The following is a 19,355-nucleotide window of genomic DNA, read 5'->3' as shown; positions in this document are numbered from 1 at the left end:
GTTGGAGTGGGATTGATTGAGTTTGGACAGGTATCTTTCATACAGTATATGAGTTCAAACAGGTGCACTAATATAGGTTGTGAGTGCACAGTAGGAGGGCTTCTTAAAGAAAAAATAACAGGTCTGTGACAGCCAGGATTCTTGCTGGTTGGTAGGTGATCAAATACTTATTTCATGCAATAAAATGCAACTTAATTATTTAAAAATCATACGATGTGATTTTCAGGATTTTTTTTTATTCTCTCTGTCACAGTTGAAGTGTTCCTACAATGAAAAAATTACAGACCTCTCCTTTCTTTGTAGGTCAGAAAACTCACAAAATGGGCAGTGTAAAAAACACTTATTTTCCCCACTTAATATAGGATATAATTAGTATATCACAGTATATAAGTATATAATTTTTAGCATATAACACACACAAATATAAATATATATTATCATATTTGTAAATGTAAACAAAATGCCATTGATATATGCCATAATCTGTTGACTGACGTGTTTGTTATATAAAAGACTGAGGACTGAGTAATGGAACGCATCCTTCATAGCCTAATGATGATACATTTTTGCTACACTTAAGAATTTTCTCCAATGTTCAAGGAGTTTCCCGTATAAAGCGAAGTCTCCCAGAAGAGCTGGCAAATCTCTTGAGCTCTTCAGAATGGTTTTGGAAGAGTTCTTCTGCTTGATGTTGGGATTCTCCAGCATTATCTGGAGCACTGACTTTAATTTGCACATTTAGAGAGCACGGAGGGAGTTAGGCACCATCTGATTAGGTGGAGAAATAGTTTACTGTCAAGGTTGGCAATCATGAGTTTGGTTCAATTCTTCAATCCACCATTTTGATTCATGTAGCTTGATTCTTTTTGATCACCCCTTTCCTTCCAAATTTCTTGCAGGGGGCCATGTGCATGCTCCCTAGGAAAAAGTGGCCTCTGTGCTAAGCAGGGCTCCATCCAATCTTTGAGTTTTGCAGCAATTACTGGAGCATCACATGATAATCTGTAGCTATTTAAACAATGCCTTTAAATCATTTCTCATATAAATTGTTATAATATAACTACAAACTTTTCTAAAACAGGAATCCGTATGTTGGATCAACCCTTTATGACTGACATAATTGAAGCTTCGTCAATCAGTCACATGCCACAGGTAATAGACATTTACAGTGCCAGCTGGGGGCCCACCGATGATGGCAAGACGGTGGATGGACCTAGAGAACTAACTTTGCAGGCCATGGCAGATGGGGTAAACAAGGTAATTGCAACTGGCTGTCAACTAAATCCACAAATATCCACATATATATTTATTCATATACTGAGTGTGAGTCACTTTCCGAATATTGCTTCTTTTCTTGAGAAAGACATTATGCCCAGGTCCTGGTAACTCTACTTCTAGATTGTACATCATGCTTTGTTAAGCCTGCATTACACGTTGCAATTTCGCATACGATTTCATATGCGATTTGCAACGCTCCCATCGTATGTGAGGCACGTTCAATTTGTTGAACGTGCCGCACATACGAGTAACCCCCCGTCACACATACTTATCTTCCATACGACCTCGATGTGGGCGGCGAACGTCGACTTCCTGGAGTGGGAGGGACATTCGGCGTCACATCGACGTCACGCGGCAGCCGGCCAATAGATGCGGAGGGGCGGAGCTGAGCGGGACGTAAACATCCCGCCCACCTCCTTCCTTCCGCATTGTGGGCCGGGAGCCGCAGAATGCAGGTGAGATCTGTTCATCATACCCGAGGTGTCACACGCATGCGATGTGTGCTACCCCGGGTACGATGAACAATCTGACGTGCAATTCTAGAGACAGGTACAATGTGTTTGTGATGAACGTTTTACCGTTCAATCGCAATCGCACGTACCTGTCACACACTGCAATGTAGCTTACGATGCCGGATGTGCGTCACTTACGACATGACCCCGCCGACACATTGTATAATACATTGCAGCATGTAAAGCGGGCTTTACATTCAGTCTATGGTGGTCAGCCAGTCCCCTTCACACACAGCACTTTTGACATGTAAATACAGCAAGTTTTGCCCTGTGTTAAACAAAAACTCAACCTGGGACTAACGTAGAAAGTTGGAGATTGGGTCACCTTAGGCAAAATGTTTTCTATATTTAGATTAGGAATATCATCAGTTTTTATTTATTTATTTTTTTTAACTGAACAATCCCTTTACATGAAACCTTTCAGAGGACGCCAACTCCTTTCTCAGGGAGGCTCAGACTGGCCCACCGAGAGACAGGTAAATCCCCCGGTGGGCCCCGGTGCAGGAGATGATTCCACACATGAGCAGTGCTTGGCACTGTACACTTTTATGCAAACACAGATATTGTACGGTATCCCATTTATTTAACAAACTACCTATTTGGTTATTTTATGAAAGCATAGGCTAAAATTACCTAAATTAGCTACAGAAATGTATATAGTATCCCACATCCCCAGCCAAAAATGTTTTAAAGCAGCTGAAGAGTGGGCCCCAAAGCGATGTTGCAGGTGATCCTTTGTACTCCAGTCCAACACACTGTTCTCATTCATAAGATTTTGAGGCCCCAAAATATTGCATGTGTGTGTATGTCTCCATGCTGACATTCTTCCAGCAGATTGCCTTGAGAATTTTGAGTTGTCTTTCTACAGCACTTTAAATTGACTTTTGACCTACGCACATCATTGTAATAAAAGAAAGTTCCTATTGCCTTTGTGTATTGAATGTGCATATGAGCACAAAGGCTGTGAATTTTTGAAAAACTAATAAAAATGTTGCATCTAATATACCACTTTATGTGTTTAAGAGTCTTGATCACATTGATGTAGTAAACGATACAACTGAGTCTGGACTTCAGCTATTTTTGAAGTGTTTTTTTATCCTTTTTTAATTAATCTCTATAGACTTGAATGATATGATCCGCAAACACAGATGAGATTTGGGCATGCACTGAGTTTAAATGGAATGGAGATATGCAGATTTTTCAATGTGCCCTAATTTGTAGTTTGGACCTGCTCTGTTTCATCTAGATATCTGATAGAGTATGTATACACTAAGAGGTGGGGTGTCCTTCTCTGTCACCCAGGCCCTTGTCTCCAGTACAGATGCCGTCAATATAGGATGTAATGTTATTTTACAGCACTAATTCTCCTACTGGATATGGGAAACTAGCAGGTCAGACAGATATAAGCATTCTGCAGGTCAATTCTGAGATAGAATCTACAGTGCGAGGTATTTAGAAAAACAAATAGTGTGTACATCCCAGCACTTTAAAGAGGTTGTCAACTACTTTTACATTGATGGCCTATCCTTAGGATAGATCATCAGTGTCTGATCGGCCGGGTTCTGACACCTTGCACCCATGCTGATCAGCTATTCTTGGTGCTACCGCCAGCCAAAAGCAGCTGGAAATGCTCAGTTCCAGAGTTGCCCTGTCTTCTGATAGTGACTGTGGCCTGGTACTGCACATTCGCCTCCTATTCATGTGACTTGGAGGCGGATGTGCAGTACGCAGCTGCTATCAGTTGACGGTGAAGTTCCAGAACTGAGCATTTCCGGCTGCCTTATGCCGCCGCACTGGGAATAGCTAATTGGCAGGGATGAGGGTGTCGGAGCACTGGCAATCAGACATTGATGGCCTATCCTTATGAAAAAAGTAGTGGACAACCTCTTTCATTAAATATTTAGCTAATATTGTAGGTACACTTTGTTATCTATTGGCATCATGACATTTAGATTGGGATACACCATATATTGTACATGTATAAATTCAAAACACAATTCACAACATAAAACTGTTGAAAACAACTCTTTCAAGATCAGAGGTGAGTAGTATTGATAATGCTTAATGCAGAACAGCGCCAGCAGAGCAAACTTATGCCTGCTTTACACGCTTCAATAAATCTTTCAATCCGTCGTCGGGGTCAAGTTGTAAGTGACGCACATTCGGCATCGTTCGTGACGTATTTGCGTGTGACACCTACGTGCGATCAAGATTGAACGCAAATACGGTGATCGCATACACGTCGTTTATTCCTCATACACTGGACGTTTTGTTGCACGAACCTAGTCAATTGAAACGTGTGACATCCCTCATACGATTTTGATGTCTGTGGCTATGTGCGCAGGTGTGCGCTCTGCACCGCAGCTTAAAAAAGGTCCGCTTCAGAGCGCAGCTGAAAAGCTGCGTTCTGAAGCGCCTCACAATGTCTGTCATGCACTAATCTCTGTCAGTCGGTTACTATCTCTGTCCCTCTCTGTCCATGTCAGTCTATCCCTCTTACCCCCTCTCTAATACTCACCGATCCCCGATCTCCGGCGCGGCTCTGCACGGCGTTCACACTGCTCCGGCGGCTTTTACTGTTTTGAAAAAGCCGGCCGCCCATTAAACAATCTCGTATTCCCTGCTTACCCCGCCCACCGGCGCCTATGATTGGTTACAGTGAGACACGCCCCCCACGCTGAGTGACAGGTGTCACACTGCACCCAATCACAGCAGCCGGTGGGCGGGTCTATACTGTGTAGTGAAATAAATAATTAAATAATTAAAAAAAACGGCGTGCGCTCCCCCCCTAATGTTAAAACCAGCCAGATAAAGCCATATGACTGAAGGCTGGTATTCTCAGGATGGGGAGCTCCACGTTATGGGGAGCCCCCCAGCCTAACAATATCAGCCAACAGCCGCCGAGAATTGCTGCATACATTATATGCGACAGTTCTGGGACTGTACCCGGCTCTTTCCGATTTGCCCTGGTGCGTTGGCAAATCGGGGTAATAAGGAATTATTGGCAGCCCATAGCTGCCAATAAGTCCTAGATTAATCATGTCAGGCGTCTATGAGACACCTTCCATGATTAATCTGTAAATTACAGTAAATAAACACACACACCCGAAAAATCCTTTATTAGGAATAAAAAACACAAACATATACCCTGGTTAACCACTTTAATCAGCCCCAAAAAGCCCTCCATGTCCGGCGTAATCCAGGATGCTCCAGCGTCGCATCCAGCGCTGCTGCATGGAGGTGACCGGAGCTGCAGCAGACACCGCCGCTCCGGTCACCTCCACACAGCAACTGAAGACAGCCGCGCGATCGGCTGAGCTGTCACTGAGGTTACCCGCTGTCACTGGATGCAGCGGTGGATGCAGCGGTGGCCGCGGGTAACCTCAGTGACAGCTCAGCTGATCGTGCTACTCACCTCAGTTGCTGCGTGGAGGTGACCGGAGCGGCGGTGAGTAGCGCGATCAGCTGAGCTGTCACTGAGGTTACCCGCGGCCACCGCTGCATCCACCGCTGCATCCAGTGACAGCGGGTAACCTCAGTGACAGCTCAGCTGATCGCGCGGCTGTCTTCAGTTGCTGTGTGGAGGTGACCGGAGCGGCTGTGTCTGTTGCAGCTCCGGTCACCTCCATGCAGCAGCGCTGGATGCAACGCTGGAGCATCCTGGTTTCCGCCGGACATGGAGGGCTTTTTGGGGCTGATTAAAGTGGTGAACCAGGGTATATGTTTGTGTTTTTTATTTCTAATAAATGTTTTTTTCGGGTGTGTGTGTTTATTTACTGTATTTACAGATTAATCATGGAGGGTATCTCGTGGAGACGCCTGACATGATTAATCTAGGACTTATTGGCAGCTATGGGCTGCCAATAACTCCTTATTACCCCGATTTGCCAACGCACCAGGGCAAATCGGGAAGAGCCGGGTACAGTCCCAGAACTGTCGCATATAATGTATGCGGCAATTCTGGGCGGCTGTTGGCTGATATTGTTAGGCTGGGGGGCTCCCCATAACGTGGAGCTCCCCATCATGAGAATACCAGCCTTCAGCCGTATGGCTTTATCTGGCTGGTATTAAAATTGGGGGGGACCGCACGCCGTTTTTTTTAATTATTTAATTATTTATTTCACTACACAGTATAGACACGCCCACCGGCTGCTGTGATTGGGTGCAGTGTGACACCTGTCACTCAGCGTGGGGGGCGTGTCTCACTATAACCAATCATAGGCGCCGGTGGGCGGGGTAAGCAGGGAATACGAGATTGTTTAATGGGCGGCCGGCTTTTTCAAAACAGTAAAAGCCGCCGGAGCAGTGTGAACGCCGTGCAGCGCCGGTGATCGGGGATCGGTGAGTATATGAGAGAGGGCTGCTCAATTCAGTTACTCAGGAGTTTAGCGGTCACTGGTGAATCCTTCACAGGTGACCGCTAATCAGGGCGCGACACAGACAGAGCCGCAGCATGACAATGAAGTCGGGTGAGGTTCACCCGAGTTCATTCTGACAGTGCGGCTCTGTCTGTGCCTGCTGTCAACTACCATTCACCGCTGCTACATGGCTGTCTGTGTCTGCTGTCAGCGGCCATGTAGCAGAGCTGAATGGCAGATGACATAGTAAAAACGCATCCCTACACATTACACACGCTTGGCAAGTCAATAAATAAAAAAAAAAAAAAAAGGTGCCCAATGCATACGTCACAGAACACATGATCTAAAGGAACGCACACAAAATTGATCAATTTAACATAGACTACTAACGCTCGTGTGACAGCAAATGAACGACCTACGTGCAATCTCATTCAATCGCATATGCGACCTGGGCGTGTCACATCGCATACGAGATCGCACACCTAATTGTAAGGTGTAAAGCAGGCTTTAGAGGCACATGTTGCAGAACAACGTCCTAAAGCTACTTTAGATCTGTCAATAATTTGACAGCTATATCATATATCCGGGGACTGGGATTCTGATATTATGTGACAACAATAACAATTTGACCTAAACTGTTCTAATATTTTATTGAAACTGTTTTTTTTTTGTCAGGGTCGTGGCGCGAAGGGCAGCATTTATGTATGGGCATCTGGGGATGGTGGAAGTTACGATGACTGTAACTGTGATGGTTACGCATCAAGCATGTGGACCATCTCTATCAATTCTGCTATAAATGACGGCCGCACGGCACTGTATGATGAAAGCTGCTCTTCAACATTAGCTTCTACATTCAGCAATGGAAGGAAAAGAAATCCTGAAGCTGGAGTGGTAAGTACAAATACTGTAATGCTGGAGCGTGCCCAGAGGCGTCATCCAGTGCCAGGCTCACAATAGAAACAGCAGATGTTCTTTTGTTAGGACTCATTAGAATTGATAGAAAGCCCAAAGATGCTTTCCCTGACGGCTGATGAGAAAAATATTAATATTTAAACACTCCAAACATCATTTGCTTTATATTGGAGCTGTTACTTAGCTTGGAAACACAAAATGTAACATTGAAACAAAACATTCATCTCATTGTTTGGCTTTTATTCATATAGACAGTTGTAATATGGGTGATTTCTCAATAATTACAACTATGTTACTCAATACTTTATACGTTTATATTATTATGTAGGAAATCAATTGGAAAGATTTGTAGCATAAGTGAGTATCATTTGTAGTCCCTATAGAAATTTATAAAGGTGTACATATACATTAGCATAATAACCTGCAATTAAAAATTTTCCATAGTGTTACCTCCATTTTATGTCTAGCACTATATGTATATTTATATGTATAAGTAGCATGTGTGCAAGGTCGAACTGGCCCACCGGAATACCAGAGTGTAGAGATGAGGGAAACCTGAGATTCGATTTTCAAATCGAACATCAACTTAAAAAATCAAGGTTCGGGTTCAGGGTTCGGATGCTTTACGTGTAAACTTCTCCCACGAAAGCAACACTTTACCCAGGCACGCTCGGTGCTCAGCCCTGTGCGAGCCTCTTGAAGTGTTTGAACAGCTCGCACTGGGGGTAACATCAGCACGATTACATGTAGGGTGCAACTCAAAAAATAGTTTGAAAAAGCTCGCCCACCCTTCCCCTGGAAGTATTCTGCTTATGTCTGGCTGTTTGAGAGTGAAGACCCAAACTGACAATCAGTTACTTGCTCCTGGGTTCAGGTCGAGCTCGAGCCAGTGGAGGCTTGGCTGCTTTGCTCCCTGTGAACCGAACCTCCAAGGAACTGCTCATCTATATCAGACAGCCCTCTGGTGGGTCCAAAGGTAGACACAATAATAGGCCCCTAATGTACCATAAGTGGAACTTGCTGACTAACATAGACAGCAGAGAGAGCCAGTCTAAAAATAATATGAAGCCTGTGTTCTCCCAAAAGATCATCATAGAACCATTTTGGGTCTTTTGAAGAATCCATTAGTTATTATTAATAATCATCCATTAAATTAATTAGGTTAGTAGCTTAAAAAGAGTCAAAACTTGTTTTAAGAAGACACTGGCCACCCTTTACCTACTACTCCTTTATGCAGTTGCATACAAGTTAACGGGGTTGGCCACTCATAGGACAACCTCTTCTGATTCCAAACGTTTCCACCAGGTAAAATAAAAAAGCCTATAATCGTCTTCCATGCTGGTGCTGTTCCAGTGGTGCTGGGGCTCAGGTGGCGTTGTGTCCAATCAGCGCTGACTATGGTCTCACCGCCTTCAGACCAAATAAGCAATCAACCGGAATTGTTGTTGATTAACTCTATTGGTCCGAAGGTGAGAAGACTGCACCAGCCACTGATTACACTAAGGGGTACTTTGCACGTTGCGACATCGCTACTGCGATATCGTCGGGGTCAAATCGAAAGTGACGTACATCCGGCGCTGGTAACGACGTTGCAACGTGTAAGGCCTAGGAGAGAAGATGAACGAGTGTGAAACAAATCAAAAATTGGTGATCTGTGTCACTTCGTTCATTTTCATAATGTCGGTGCTTCCTCAGGTACGATCTTGTTTGTCGTTCCTGCAGCTCCACACATCGCTGTGTGTGAAGCCGCAAGGGCGACAAACATCTCCTTACCTGCGCCCGCCATCCACCGGCAATGCGGAAGAGAGAAGGTGGGCGGGATGTTTACATCCCGCTCATCTCCGCCCCTCCGCTTCTATTGGCCGGCCGATTAGTGACGTCGCGGTGACGTTGCTGTGACGCCGAATGCAGCGCCTCCTTGAAGGAAGGATTCTTCGGCAGTCACAGCGACGTCGCCGACCAGGTAAGTGCGTGTGAAGCTGCCGTAGTGATAATGCTCGTTACGGCAGCTATCACAAGATATCGCATGTGCGACGGGGGAGGGGACTATTGCGCTCGGCATAGCTATCATCAGCTAGCGATGTCGCAGTGTGCAAAGTACCCCTAAGTAGTCTGTAAAGCTTGCTTTGTAACATCATTTATTTTATCTTTGTTAGCCATTAAAGAGTGTCATAATTACAAGTTTATTATTTTATTTCTCCCACTAAGAGCAATTAATTTTCAGGCTTTGTGCACATGTGGCGTTTGTGTTGCACTTTTTCATCCATTTTACCTTGCTTCTTATAATCAATAAAAGGAAAAAGCATCACAGCGAAGTCTATGAGAATCGTGACTTGCTGTGCACACTGCTCCTTTTTTTCTTGCAGACTTTGTTGCTGAAAAAATAAGCAGCTTTATCACTACAGGCGATTATATTGCAGCACTTTGTCTCACACACCTTGCATACATTTTAGTCTGTGAGGCTCTTCGTCGCTTAGTAACCTGGGGTCATCATGGTGTCGACCCAGGGTTACCATGGCAGCGGTTGGGTCCCTTTGACCCTTTGGTAACCGATTCCTCGTCTTGCCTCCAGAATGCTGTAAACGCACTGATCGCAGCATTTAGGGGGTTATACTTCCAGAAGCAGCGTGGGCACCACTTCGGGCAGTGACAGCCTGGTCCCGGCTGTAACAGCTGCAGACCCGGTAGCAATTGCAGGGGTACAGCGCCTAAACCCCCACGATCGCCATAACTAAAAAAAGCACAAAAAGAAGCAGCAAAAACGCATATGAAAAAAACGAGCAAATGCAATAAAAAATGTGCGTTTTTTCTGCTACATATTTCCTGCCAGAACATGCTTTTTTATGTGCAGAAAAGAAGCACATAAAAAAGCAAAGTGGGCGCATAACCTAAAGATGCATTCACACATTCGGGTCAGTTATTACATTTGTGAGAAACAAACCGTATTGCTTTTGTCGCGGGCGGAGGAGGGCACGCTGCGCTCTCCCACTGCTCGGGTCCGGCCGCTGCTGCTGCTGCGGCTGCCGCTGCTCGGTGGTGGCTCAATCGGTGGGCCGGATCCCGGGGACTCGAGCGGTGTTCCTCACCCGTGAGTGAAAGGGGAGATTGATTGGATGGTGGGGGATTTGGTGATTGTCCGTGACGCCACCCACGGTTGTGGTGATATTGGTGACACCACCGCTGCTCTAGACGGGGATCCCGCGAGAGATGACAGGGAGCAGCCTGGTTGTTAGTTCTCCCCTCCGTGGGTAGGGGGTTGGTTGTCCCGGGGCCCGGTGATGGGGTATGGACGGATGGCAGGCGGGTTACGGGGCCTGGTGACGTGCAGGGTCGCGGGGGCAGCGCTGTGCCACATGGCACGGTGGTACTCACTCAGCCAATGATGAGGACACAGTTCTCGGTAAACACACGGCTGGATGGACGGGTCCCACAGACGGCTGCGGTGTTGTTTCTCCCGGCAGGTTGATGGTGACTGCCTTTCCCTGCACCTATGTACGGTAAATGGTTCCAATGGGTTCCCACCGCTAACCCGCTCCCTGGCTTGGATATGGGCCGGAGGAGCCCCTTTTGTCCGCAGGCTCTGGCCCTGGGAATGGTAGCCTTGGCGGTGGCTGTGTTTCCCTCTCACGGTTGGACTGTTGCCTTCTGTCGGGACTTGGCTGCTGGGAAACCCAGGAGGTTCCCTTCGCTAATGAATTTGGCAAATTCACGGCGACTCCTAGCCTTGCCGGGGTCCGTAAGCCCCTGCCAGATGGTGCTGACTTCTCTTTGTGTACCGGTCCGGTACCGCCGGGCCACCGCCCGTCCACGGTCCTTACGGTAGACTCCGATAGGCCACTCCTGCAGACGGTCACCACCGTCTGCCAACCTTGCTGTACCGCCCGGGCCACACACCCGGACGCTGTCAGTTAGTTTCTCCACTACCACTTTCCTTCCTTCCACTTTCACCTCCAAAACTAATCAGTCTGCTTTTCCCACCTCCAGGACTGTGAACTCCTTGGTGGGTGGGGCCAACCGCCTGGCCCACCCCCCTGGTGTGAACATAAGCCCCTGGAGGAAGGCAACAAGGGTTTGTGTCTGACTTTGGTGTGCCTGACCGGGAGTGTGGGGTGTGTAGGTGTTGTTCTCTGTGGCTCCTGGCTGGTCCAGGGCGCCACACTTTCATCCCATGTAATCTTTAAAACTGAACGAGGAAAGATGGCATACCTTTTAAATAGCCATTGACTTTTTGCTTTTGACAAATTACGGACATTGCAGTACAGAGTATGATCTCTGTTTTACATAAATCCTCATAGACTTTAATGGCCGATTCTGATCTGCAAAAAGGATGAGAATAGAACATGTTCTAAAGGCCCCGTTACACACAACGACATCGTTGGGGTCACGGAATTCGGGACGCACATCCGGCCTCGTCAGCAACGTCGTTGCGTGTGACACGTACGAGCGACAGCTAACGATCGAAAATACTCACCTTATTATTGATCGTTGACACGTCATTCATTTTCATACAATCATTGCTGGTTCAGGACGCAGGTTGTTTGTCATTCCTGAGGCAGCACACATCGCTACGTGTGACATCCCGGGAACGACGAACAGCAACATACCTGCATCCTGCCGGCAACAAGGTGGGCGTGACTTTCATGCAGCTGCTCTCCACCCCTCAGCTTTGCTTCTATTGGACGCCTGCCGTGTGACGTCGCTGTGACGCCGCACGAATCGCCCCCTTAGAAAGGGGGCTGTTCGCCGCCCACAGCGACGTCGTTAGGAAGGTAAGGATGTGTGACAGGTACTAGCGATTTTGGACGCCACGGGCAGCGATTTGCCTGGGACGCACAAACAACGAGGGCGGGTGCTTTCACGAGCGACATCGCTAGCGATGTCACTGCGTGTAAAGCCCCTTAAGTCTCACGTATGGGACATACAGATCTGTTTTTAAAAATGATGCATTTATTGATAAATTAAACTCCATGGGTTAGTGTGCTGACCATGAAAAAAATGGACAGTAATAGGACCTGTCAAACTAAAAGTGTGGAAAAATATACAGTCCAAAAAATATGGTGTAGATGGTGTAATGACTGAGGCAGGAGTCACCCTCCAGATCGTACATAGTATGTGATCAATGCGGAGCAAGACTCTTTGGAAATCAATCTACTGTACTTTCTTACCGGTAAAGATTATTTCCTTTTTGCATGATGGACTTTATTACAAATGCTCTTATACTCCGCATTACATATGTATGATAACTTTACCTTGGAGAATTTTTGTAATTAGATTCTATAAATAAAGATGATAATAAATCTTGCTCGGTGACACAGGTCTGTTGGTAAATTAAATTCAGACCTTCTATGGGATAAGGATTTTTTTTTTTATTAAATCAATCTTACAAAGGGCTTTGCTTTATAAATATTTCATTGCATCCCAATGAGTTATGCGTCATATGACTTTCATTATATTTTGTGACCTATAAATTTTTAATTTGTGTTTTCAGGCGACAACGGATTTATATGGCAACTGCACCCTACGTCATTCGGGAACATCTGCAGCAGCACCAGAAGCAGCTGGGGTGTTTGCCTTAGCCCTAGAGGCAAAGTATGTTATTCTGACTTATGGAAATATGACAGTAAATATGCTGAAATGCATGCAAGCGCTACAGACAACCCTTAAAGAGGATCTGTCAATTCAACAGAGCAGAGGAGCTTGAAAGTTTGTGATCCATTTAGAATGTTTTCATATTTTTGTATAAATTTGATCTAATACTACGTTTTCAGACAATTCATGTACAGTGGAACCTTGGATTACGAGCATAATTGGTTCTGGGAGTGTGCTCTTAAACCAAGTTACTCTTATATCAAAGCAAATTTTCCCAAAGGAAATAAATGAAATGCAGACAATTCGTTCCACAACCAAAAAATAGCAGAAAGTACAGTACAGTACTGTACTGTATCCACAAATGCAAGTTGACATACAGCACAGTATAGTATACAGAATATAGTGTATACTATACAGTACTGTACAATGGAATTGTAACATTACACTAAAAGACACTGGAGCTAACTAAAGTATAAGAAACATTTTTTGGAAAAGCCAGCTTACCATTGTAGATGTATCGCCTTGTATGGAACAGTTCATTGAACTGCACTGCGACGGACCAACAGGCAGGAGTCCATGTCTCAATCCAGATATAGAAAAAAAAAAAGCAATGTCCAGTGAGCCAACGAATATAAAAATTCACTTGGTACTTTGTTAAGAAAAATTATTTTAAAAATGATTCCAGAGAATTACCATACAGGCAGTAAAAGGCATTAGTGATGAAATGTTATCCACTAAAATTAGACAAGAGACACGTTCCAGCTATACCTTCACCACAGTTATTGTGAAAACTTTACATTCCCTCAAGTGAATTTTTATACTCGTTGGCCCTCTGGACATTGCTTTTTTTATATATATATATATATATATATATATATATATATATATATACCGTACATATATATATGTGGAGCTAACTAAGGAAGTAGTTAGCAGACCAACCACCAGGGGGTGATAGGGTAGTAAAACAAGCTTGGTCTAATGTAACGCTACCCTGAAGGAAAGCACTGAAGCTCACCTAAGAGAGCAGTAAGCAGGCAAGCCCACTAGCGGGCACGAGTACTGGAACGGGGACACAGGTCAGAGGGAAATGGGTAAACAGACGAACGAACAGAGAAGGACTCGGGAACAGAGGAGGAGACAAGGACAAGACGGGAGACACAGGTCAGGTTGGGTCGTGAGGGAGGCAGAGGTCAGATCGGGTCAGGGGGGAGATGGAGGTCAAATCATGTCAGGGGGAGGATGGAGGTCAGGATGGACCAGGGCAGAACACAGGTCACTCACGGTAACATAACGCAGCTGAGCCGAAAATATCACTGGCGATGCACAGGAGGTGCCACGCCAGGATATAGGGGCCTGTCCATCAGAGCGAAGCAGCAATGATTAACCCCTCACGACTTGGAACACTGAGAGGGAATACCGCAATGACTCAGTGACGGCTGAGCCAGGCATAGTTCATGACAGGAATACTGTACTATATAGCCAGAAAGTTACCTTCAGGTTTACATAAAGCCGGGGCGGATCAGAACGCAGTGACAGGATGGAACCGGAAATGTGTGCGGTGAGCATTTTCTCATATTATGAGTTCCTACTCGTAAACCAAGTTACAAATTTGTGAAAAGCTTTGCTCATCTAGCAGAACGCATGCAAACTGGGTTACTCGTAATCCAAGGTTCCACTGTATTTTCACACAAGTCGTAAAAGTTGATAAAGATAAGCAAATCAAACTTACAAGTAAAAAGTGTTACACTAGAAAATGATCCGATATCACATCTTTGAGAGTGGCAAAAGTATATGAACCTTTGCTTTTAGTATTTGGTGTTACCTGCTTATTCAGCAATAATTGAATCTAAATGTTTCAGGTATATTTTGGTTAGTGATTAGACCTGCACTTTGGCTTGGAAGAATTTTAGCCCACTCTTCGCTATAAAACAACATCAACTCTTTAATGGGTTTCTCCCATGAACTGTTTCCTTCAGGGACTTCTACATAACTTTTAAGGTCAGGACTTTGACTTGTTCTTTCCAAAACTTAAATTTTTTTCTTTTTTAAACCTTCTTTTGTAGAATCACTGGTGTGTTTTGGGTTATTGTTTTGCTGCACGATCTACAACCTCGTGAGTATCAGCACTGCGACAGATGTCACAACATTTTCTATTAAAATTTGCTGCTATAATTCAGTGTTCCGTCAATTTTGACAAGTCATCTAGGCCCAGATGCAGCATTACATGCCCAAACCATGATGCAATCACAAATATGTTTCACAGATGGTTGGAAGTTTTTATTATATAATTTAGTGTTTTGCTCTCTTCATTCATGTCAGTTATCATTCAAACCAAAAGGTTCTATTTTGGTTTCATCCATTCAAAACATATTGTTCCTATAGCCTTTTGGATAGTCGAGGTGACTTTTGAAGAATATAGACAGGCAGCAATGTTATTTTTATAAAGTCATGGCTTTCTCATTGCAATGCTGCCATGCACAGCATTGTTATTTTGTTTTGTACTGAAGGTTGACTCAGTAGCTAATGTGAGAGGCCTTTAGTTGCTTAGAGGTTACCTTGGGTTCCTTTGTAATCTTGCAGACTATTATACGCCTTTTTCTTGTAGTGATCTTTGCTCATCGACCACCCCTGGGGAGAGGAATAATGTCCTATAATTTCTTCCATTTGTTCAAAACTATCTGCCTGTGGATTAGTGGAGTCCAAACACTTAAGAGATGGTTTTGTAGCCTTTCCCAGCCTCATGAGCAACAACATTTCTTTTTCTGAGGTTCTCAGAAATATCCTTTGTTTGTGCAGTGATACACTTCCGCAAACGTGTTGTGAAGATCAGACTTTAAAAGATTTCTTTTCTTTAAATAAAAGCAATTCACTCACTTACATTTGATAGTCATCCCATTGAATGAAAAATATTAAAAGTAAAATTAACTGCTAATCCTAAATGTTCACATACTTTTGCTTCCTACAGACATGGGATATTGGAACATTTTCAACATTTAAAAAATGACAAAGTCTAATATGTTTTAATTGCTTGTTTGATTTGGTTATTTTTATCTACTTTTAGGACTTGTTTGAAAATCTGATGCAGTTTTAGGTCAAATTTATGTAAAAATATTGAAAATTCTTACGGATTCAAAATCTTTCAAGCTCCTCTGTATCTGAGCAGTCATTGTTAAAATAACGATTCTGGAGCATTTTATCTTAGATCTTTCCAGTTGTTATTCTTACTGTAAATGTACGAACAAATTCATAAATAGGCATTATCATATATGTTGTCCAATAGTTGTGTCCGTGTACAGTCTAATAGTGTACAATGAATAGTAATAATGTCAAACTAATGATGGTATATCAGGAGAGCCAACACGTCTTATTCAATATGACATAAGTACTCCAGAAAGATTATCAGAATATAATGAGCTCAGCAATATAAATTATATTTACGCAGATCATATACACCAATTTATCACCTAATTGAATTGTTCTAGTCAATTTTCTAAGGATTTCTGCTAAATAATAGCTTTGTCTTTTAACACTTCTTTTAACAATATTAGTTTATATGAAGATTTTTTTTTTGCTATCGTCCAAATAATTTTACATGTTGTTTATGCAAACATCACTTAATATATATAAAAAAGAGTCTTTCATTCTAAATACCTAGGTTCAATATAGATGACAGAGGAAAGCGGGTTTATGCCGCGCTAAAAACCACTAATGCTGGTGTATTTAAAAATGTTTCTTTTATTTTACAGTCCAACGCGTTTCAGAGACATTGTCTCTGAAATTATATAATATATAATTTTTTTTCCCTGAAGAAGGAGACGGACAATGTCTCTGAAACGCGTTGGACTGTAAAATAAAAGAAAAAAAATTAAATACACCGGCATTAGTGGTTTTTAGCGCGGCATAAACCCGCTTTCCTCTGTCATCTATATTGAACCACGTTACCGATGGGGCCACTGCTGAACCACGCGGACACTCACATATGCGCATAAGGGGTTGTGACTGGCACAACCACACCAGGTGAGTGTACTTCTCTTTATGCTACCAACCATCATATCGGGTAAGACCCTATTGCGCCTTTTTGTTCCCATCTCCAGCAGATTCTAAATACCGAATCAGGCAGAGCTAGGCAGTCTTGCAAATTAAAGAGAACCTGTTGGGTCCCAAACACTATTAACTTGCATTCGTAAACTGATGACAGTATGTGTTGTGACCTCAAGACGTATGTTACAGTATAAGAGAGGAACTCTACATGTCATTCAGCCAATGGACTAAACCATTAACTGGTAGTGGCAAATATCTATCAATGGTTCTCAGTCTGTGATTTTAGTGCATGATGATCAATGGGTTAAATAAATAGAATTTTTTAAGTTCTTCAGATATAATATCTAAACTTTCTCTACCCCTGTGAGCAAGATCTGGTGTTAATGAGAAATAAAGGTTGACATTAGGGATGAGTGAATACCAACTGTTTGGGTTTGAATTATTCGCAACAAATCCCAAAGTTCTATTCCGGTATTTGTCACGGATCATGAACCTAATGCAAGTCAATGGGAACTCGACCATTTTTCTTGGAGATTTCCCAGATAAATGCTTAGGTTCCCCATTGACTTGCTTTAGATTTGTTAATTGTGACAAATACTGGATTAGTACTTTGGGATTTGTTACAAATAATCTGAACCTGAATGGTTACTATTCACCCATCACTACCTGACACCTGAGCTCTTTGCTTTCTATAGGTTGCAGTCTAATCGAACCCAATATGTAATGAATTGATAAATCCAGATACTCTGATCATTTTATTTCTATATTGTAATGTATTTGTCTTATTATAGCCCAGGTCTCACCTGGAGAGATTTACAACACCTAACAGTACTGACATCTAAAAGAAACCAGCTTCATGATGAGGTTCATAAGTGGAGAAGGAATGGCGTTGGCTTGGAGTTTAACCACTTATTCGGCTATGGCGTCCTTGATGCTGGTTCTATGGTTAAAATGGCACGAGAATGGAAAACTGTGCCTGAGAGGTTTCACTGTATTGGAGGATCAGTACAAGAGCCAAGGTAAGTTTTTTAACCACTTGCATAAGTAGTTGGGAAACCTAATTCTTCAACAGTTTGATAGGTATTCCCTCTAACTCAAAAAATTGAAAAACAGGATGGTGGTTTAAAGACGTTTTCAGACTTTTTAACAATTGGTCATAAGAAGTAGTAATTCCAAACAAAGGCTAATTGATTAAATTTATTCAAGAGACAATCGAACAAACTGGTGACCTTTCCACTTGTTCATTTTTGGTAATAAGCACATGTATGGTTTAGCTGGATTCTCAGGCAACAGTTTACCTACTTTTTGCATCTAACCTCCTTCTGTACGTTCTTCCTTAAAAGAGATTGAAGCACTCCCATATATATTTTCCGATTACATTTCGATTAGATTTAATTTCTCATACATTTCATTATCAAAAAGTTTGGTACCTTCCTATATGTAGTACTCTTTGGACATCTTGACTATCTTACCCTACTTATCAGCTACTAAGATAAGATATCCCTGATAATAGCCATAAAGGTACCGTCACACTAAGCAACATCGCTAGCAACATCGTTGCTGAGGCACAACTTGCTATGTTGCTTAGTGTGACATCCAGCAACAACCTGGCCCCTGCTGTGAGGTCGTTGGTTGTTGCTGAATGTCCTGGACCATTTTTTAGTTGTTGCTCTCCCGCTGTGAAGCACACATCGCTGTGTGTGACAGCGACAGAGCAACAACTAAATGTGCAGGCAGCAGGAGCCAGCTTCTGCGGACGCTGGTAACCATGGTAAACAGCGGGTAACCAAGAATCCCTTACCTTGGTTACCCGATATTCACCTTTGTTACAAGCGTCCGCCGCTCTCACGCTGTCAGTGCCGGCTCCTGCTCCTTGCACACATAACCAGACTACACATCGGGTAATTAACCCGATGTGTACTGTGGCTAGGAGTGCAGGGAGCAGGAGCTGGCACTGACAGCTGAGAGCGGCGGACGCTGGTAACGAAGGTAAATATCGGGTAACCAAGGTAAGGGCTTCTTGGTTACCTGCTGTTTACCGTGGTTACCAGCGTCCGCAGAAGCCGGCTCCCTGCTGCCTGCACACGTAGCAGAGTACACATCGGGTAATTAACCCAATATGTACTGTGGCTAGGTGTGCAGGGAGCCAGCGCTAAGCGGTGTGCGCTGGTAACCAACGTAAATATCGGGTTCGTTACCCGATATTTACCTTAGTTACCAAGCGCAGCATGCTTCCACGTGTAGCGACGCTCCAGCGATCCCTGCCAGGTCAGGTTGCTGGTGGGATCGCTGGAGCATCGCTTAGTGTGACATCTCACCAGCGACCTCCTAGCAACTTACCAGCGATCCCTATCAGGTTGTATCATTGTTGGGATCGCTGGTAAGTTGTTTAGTGTGACTGGGCCTTAAGAAGATCAGGTGATAAAATAGACAATGAAGACATGGAATCTGACATTCATTATAGAGCTGCCAATCGGACCATTTCAGCTGGACTGGATGAGATAATGTTCCATTCTTAAGTCACTCGATGTCACGAGTTTGACACGGTAACCAGGAGTAAGGGCACCTAGACTGGCCCCCAGACTTGGATCCCTAAACTGTCCCTTATTCCAGAGGTAGGCTCGATGGTACCTAGGTCTGGACTGCCAGCGTGGCCCTAAAT

At 43.8% G+C, this 19,355-nt stretch overlaps 1 protein-coding gene across 1 annotated transcript in view; it reads left to right on the top strand.

The window, feature by feature from the left end:
- The window catches only part of PCSK2 (proprotein convertase subtilisin/kexin type 2), a 362,431-nt gene that overhangs the window by 318,184 nt on the left and 24,892 nt on the right, over positions 1-19,355 (top strand). The window contains exons 8-11 of the mRNA XM_075339275.1: positions 1,082-1,257; positions 6,824-7,039; positions 12,549-12,649; positions 17,485-17,712. Coding sequence (XP_075195390.1) covers positions 1,082-1,257; positions 6,824-7,039; positions 12,549-12,649; positions 17,485-17,712 — 721 coding nt within the window. The remainder of the gene's footprint in view (positions 1-1,081; positions 1,258-6,823; positions 7,040-12,548; positions 12,650-17,484; positions 17,713-19,355) is intronic.

The sequence above is a fragment of the Anomaloglossus baeobatrachus genome, chromosome 3 (genome assembly GCF_048569485.1).
Source record: "Anomaloglossus baeobatrachus isolate aAnoBae1 chromosome 3, aAnoBae1.hap1, whole genome shotgun sequence".
Classification (NCBI taxonomy): domain Eukaryota; kingdom Metazoa; phylum Chordata; class Amphibia; order Anura; family Aromobatidae; genus Anomaloglossus; species Anomaloglossus baeobatrachus.
Note: the sequence above shows the minus strand (reverse complement) of the source record. Positions and strands in the feature narration are given on the sequence as shown.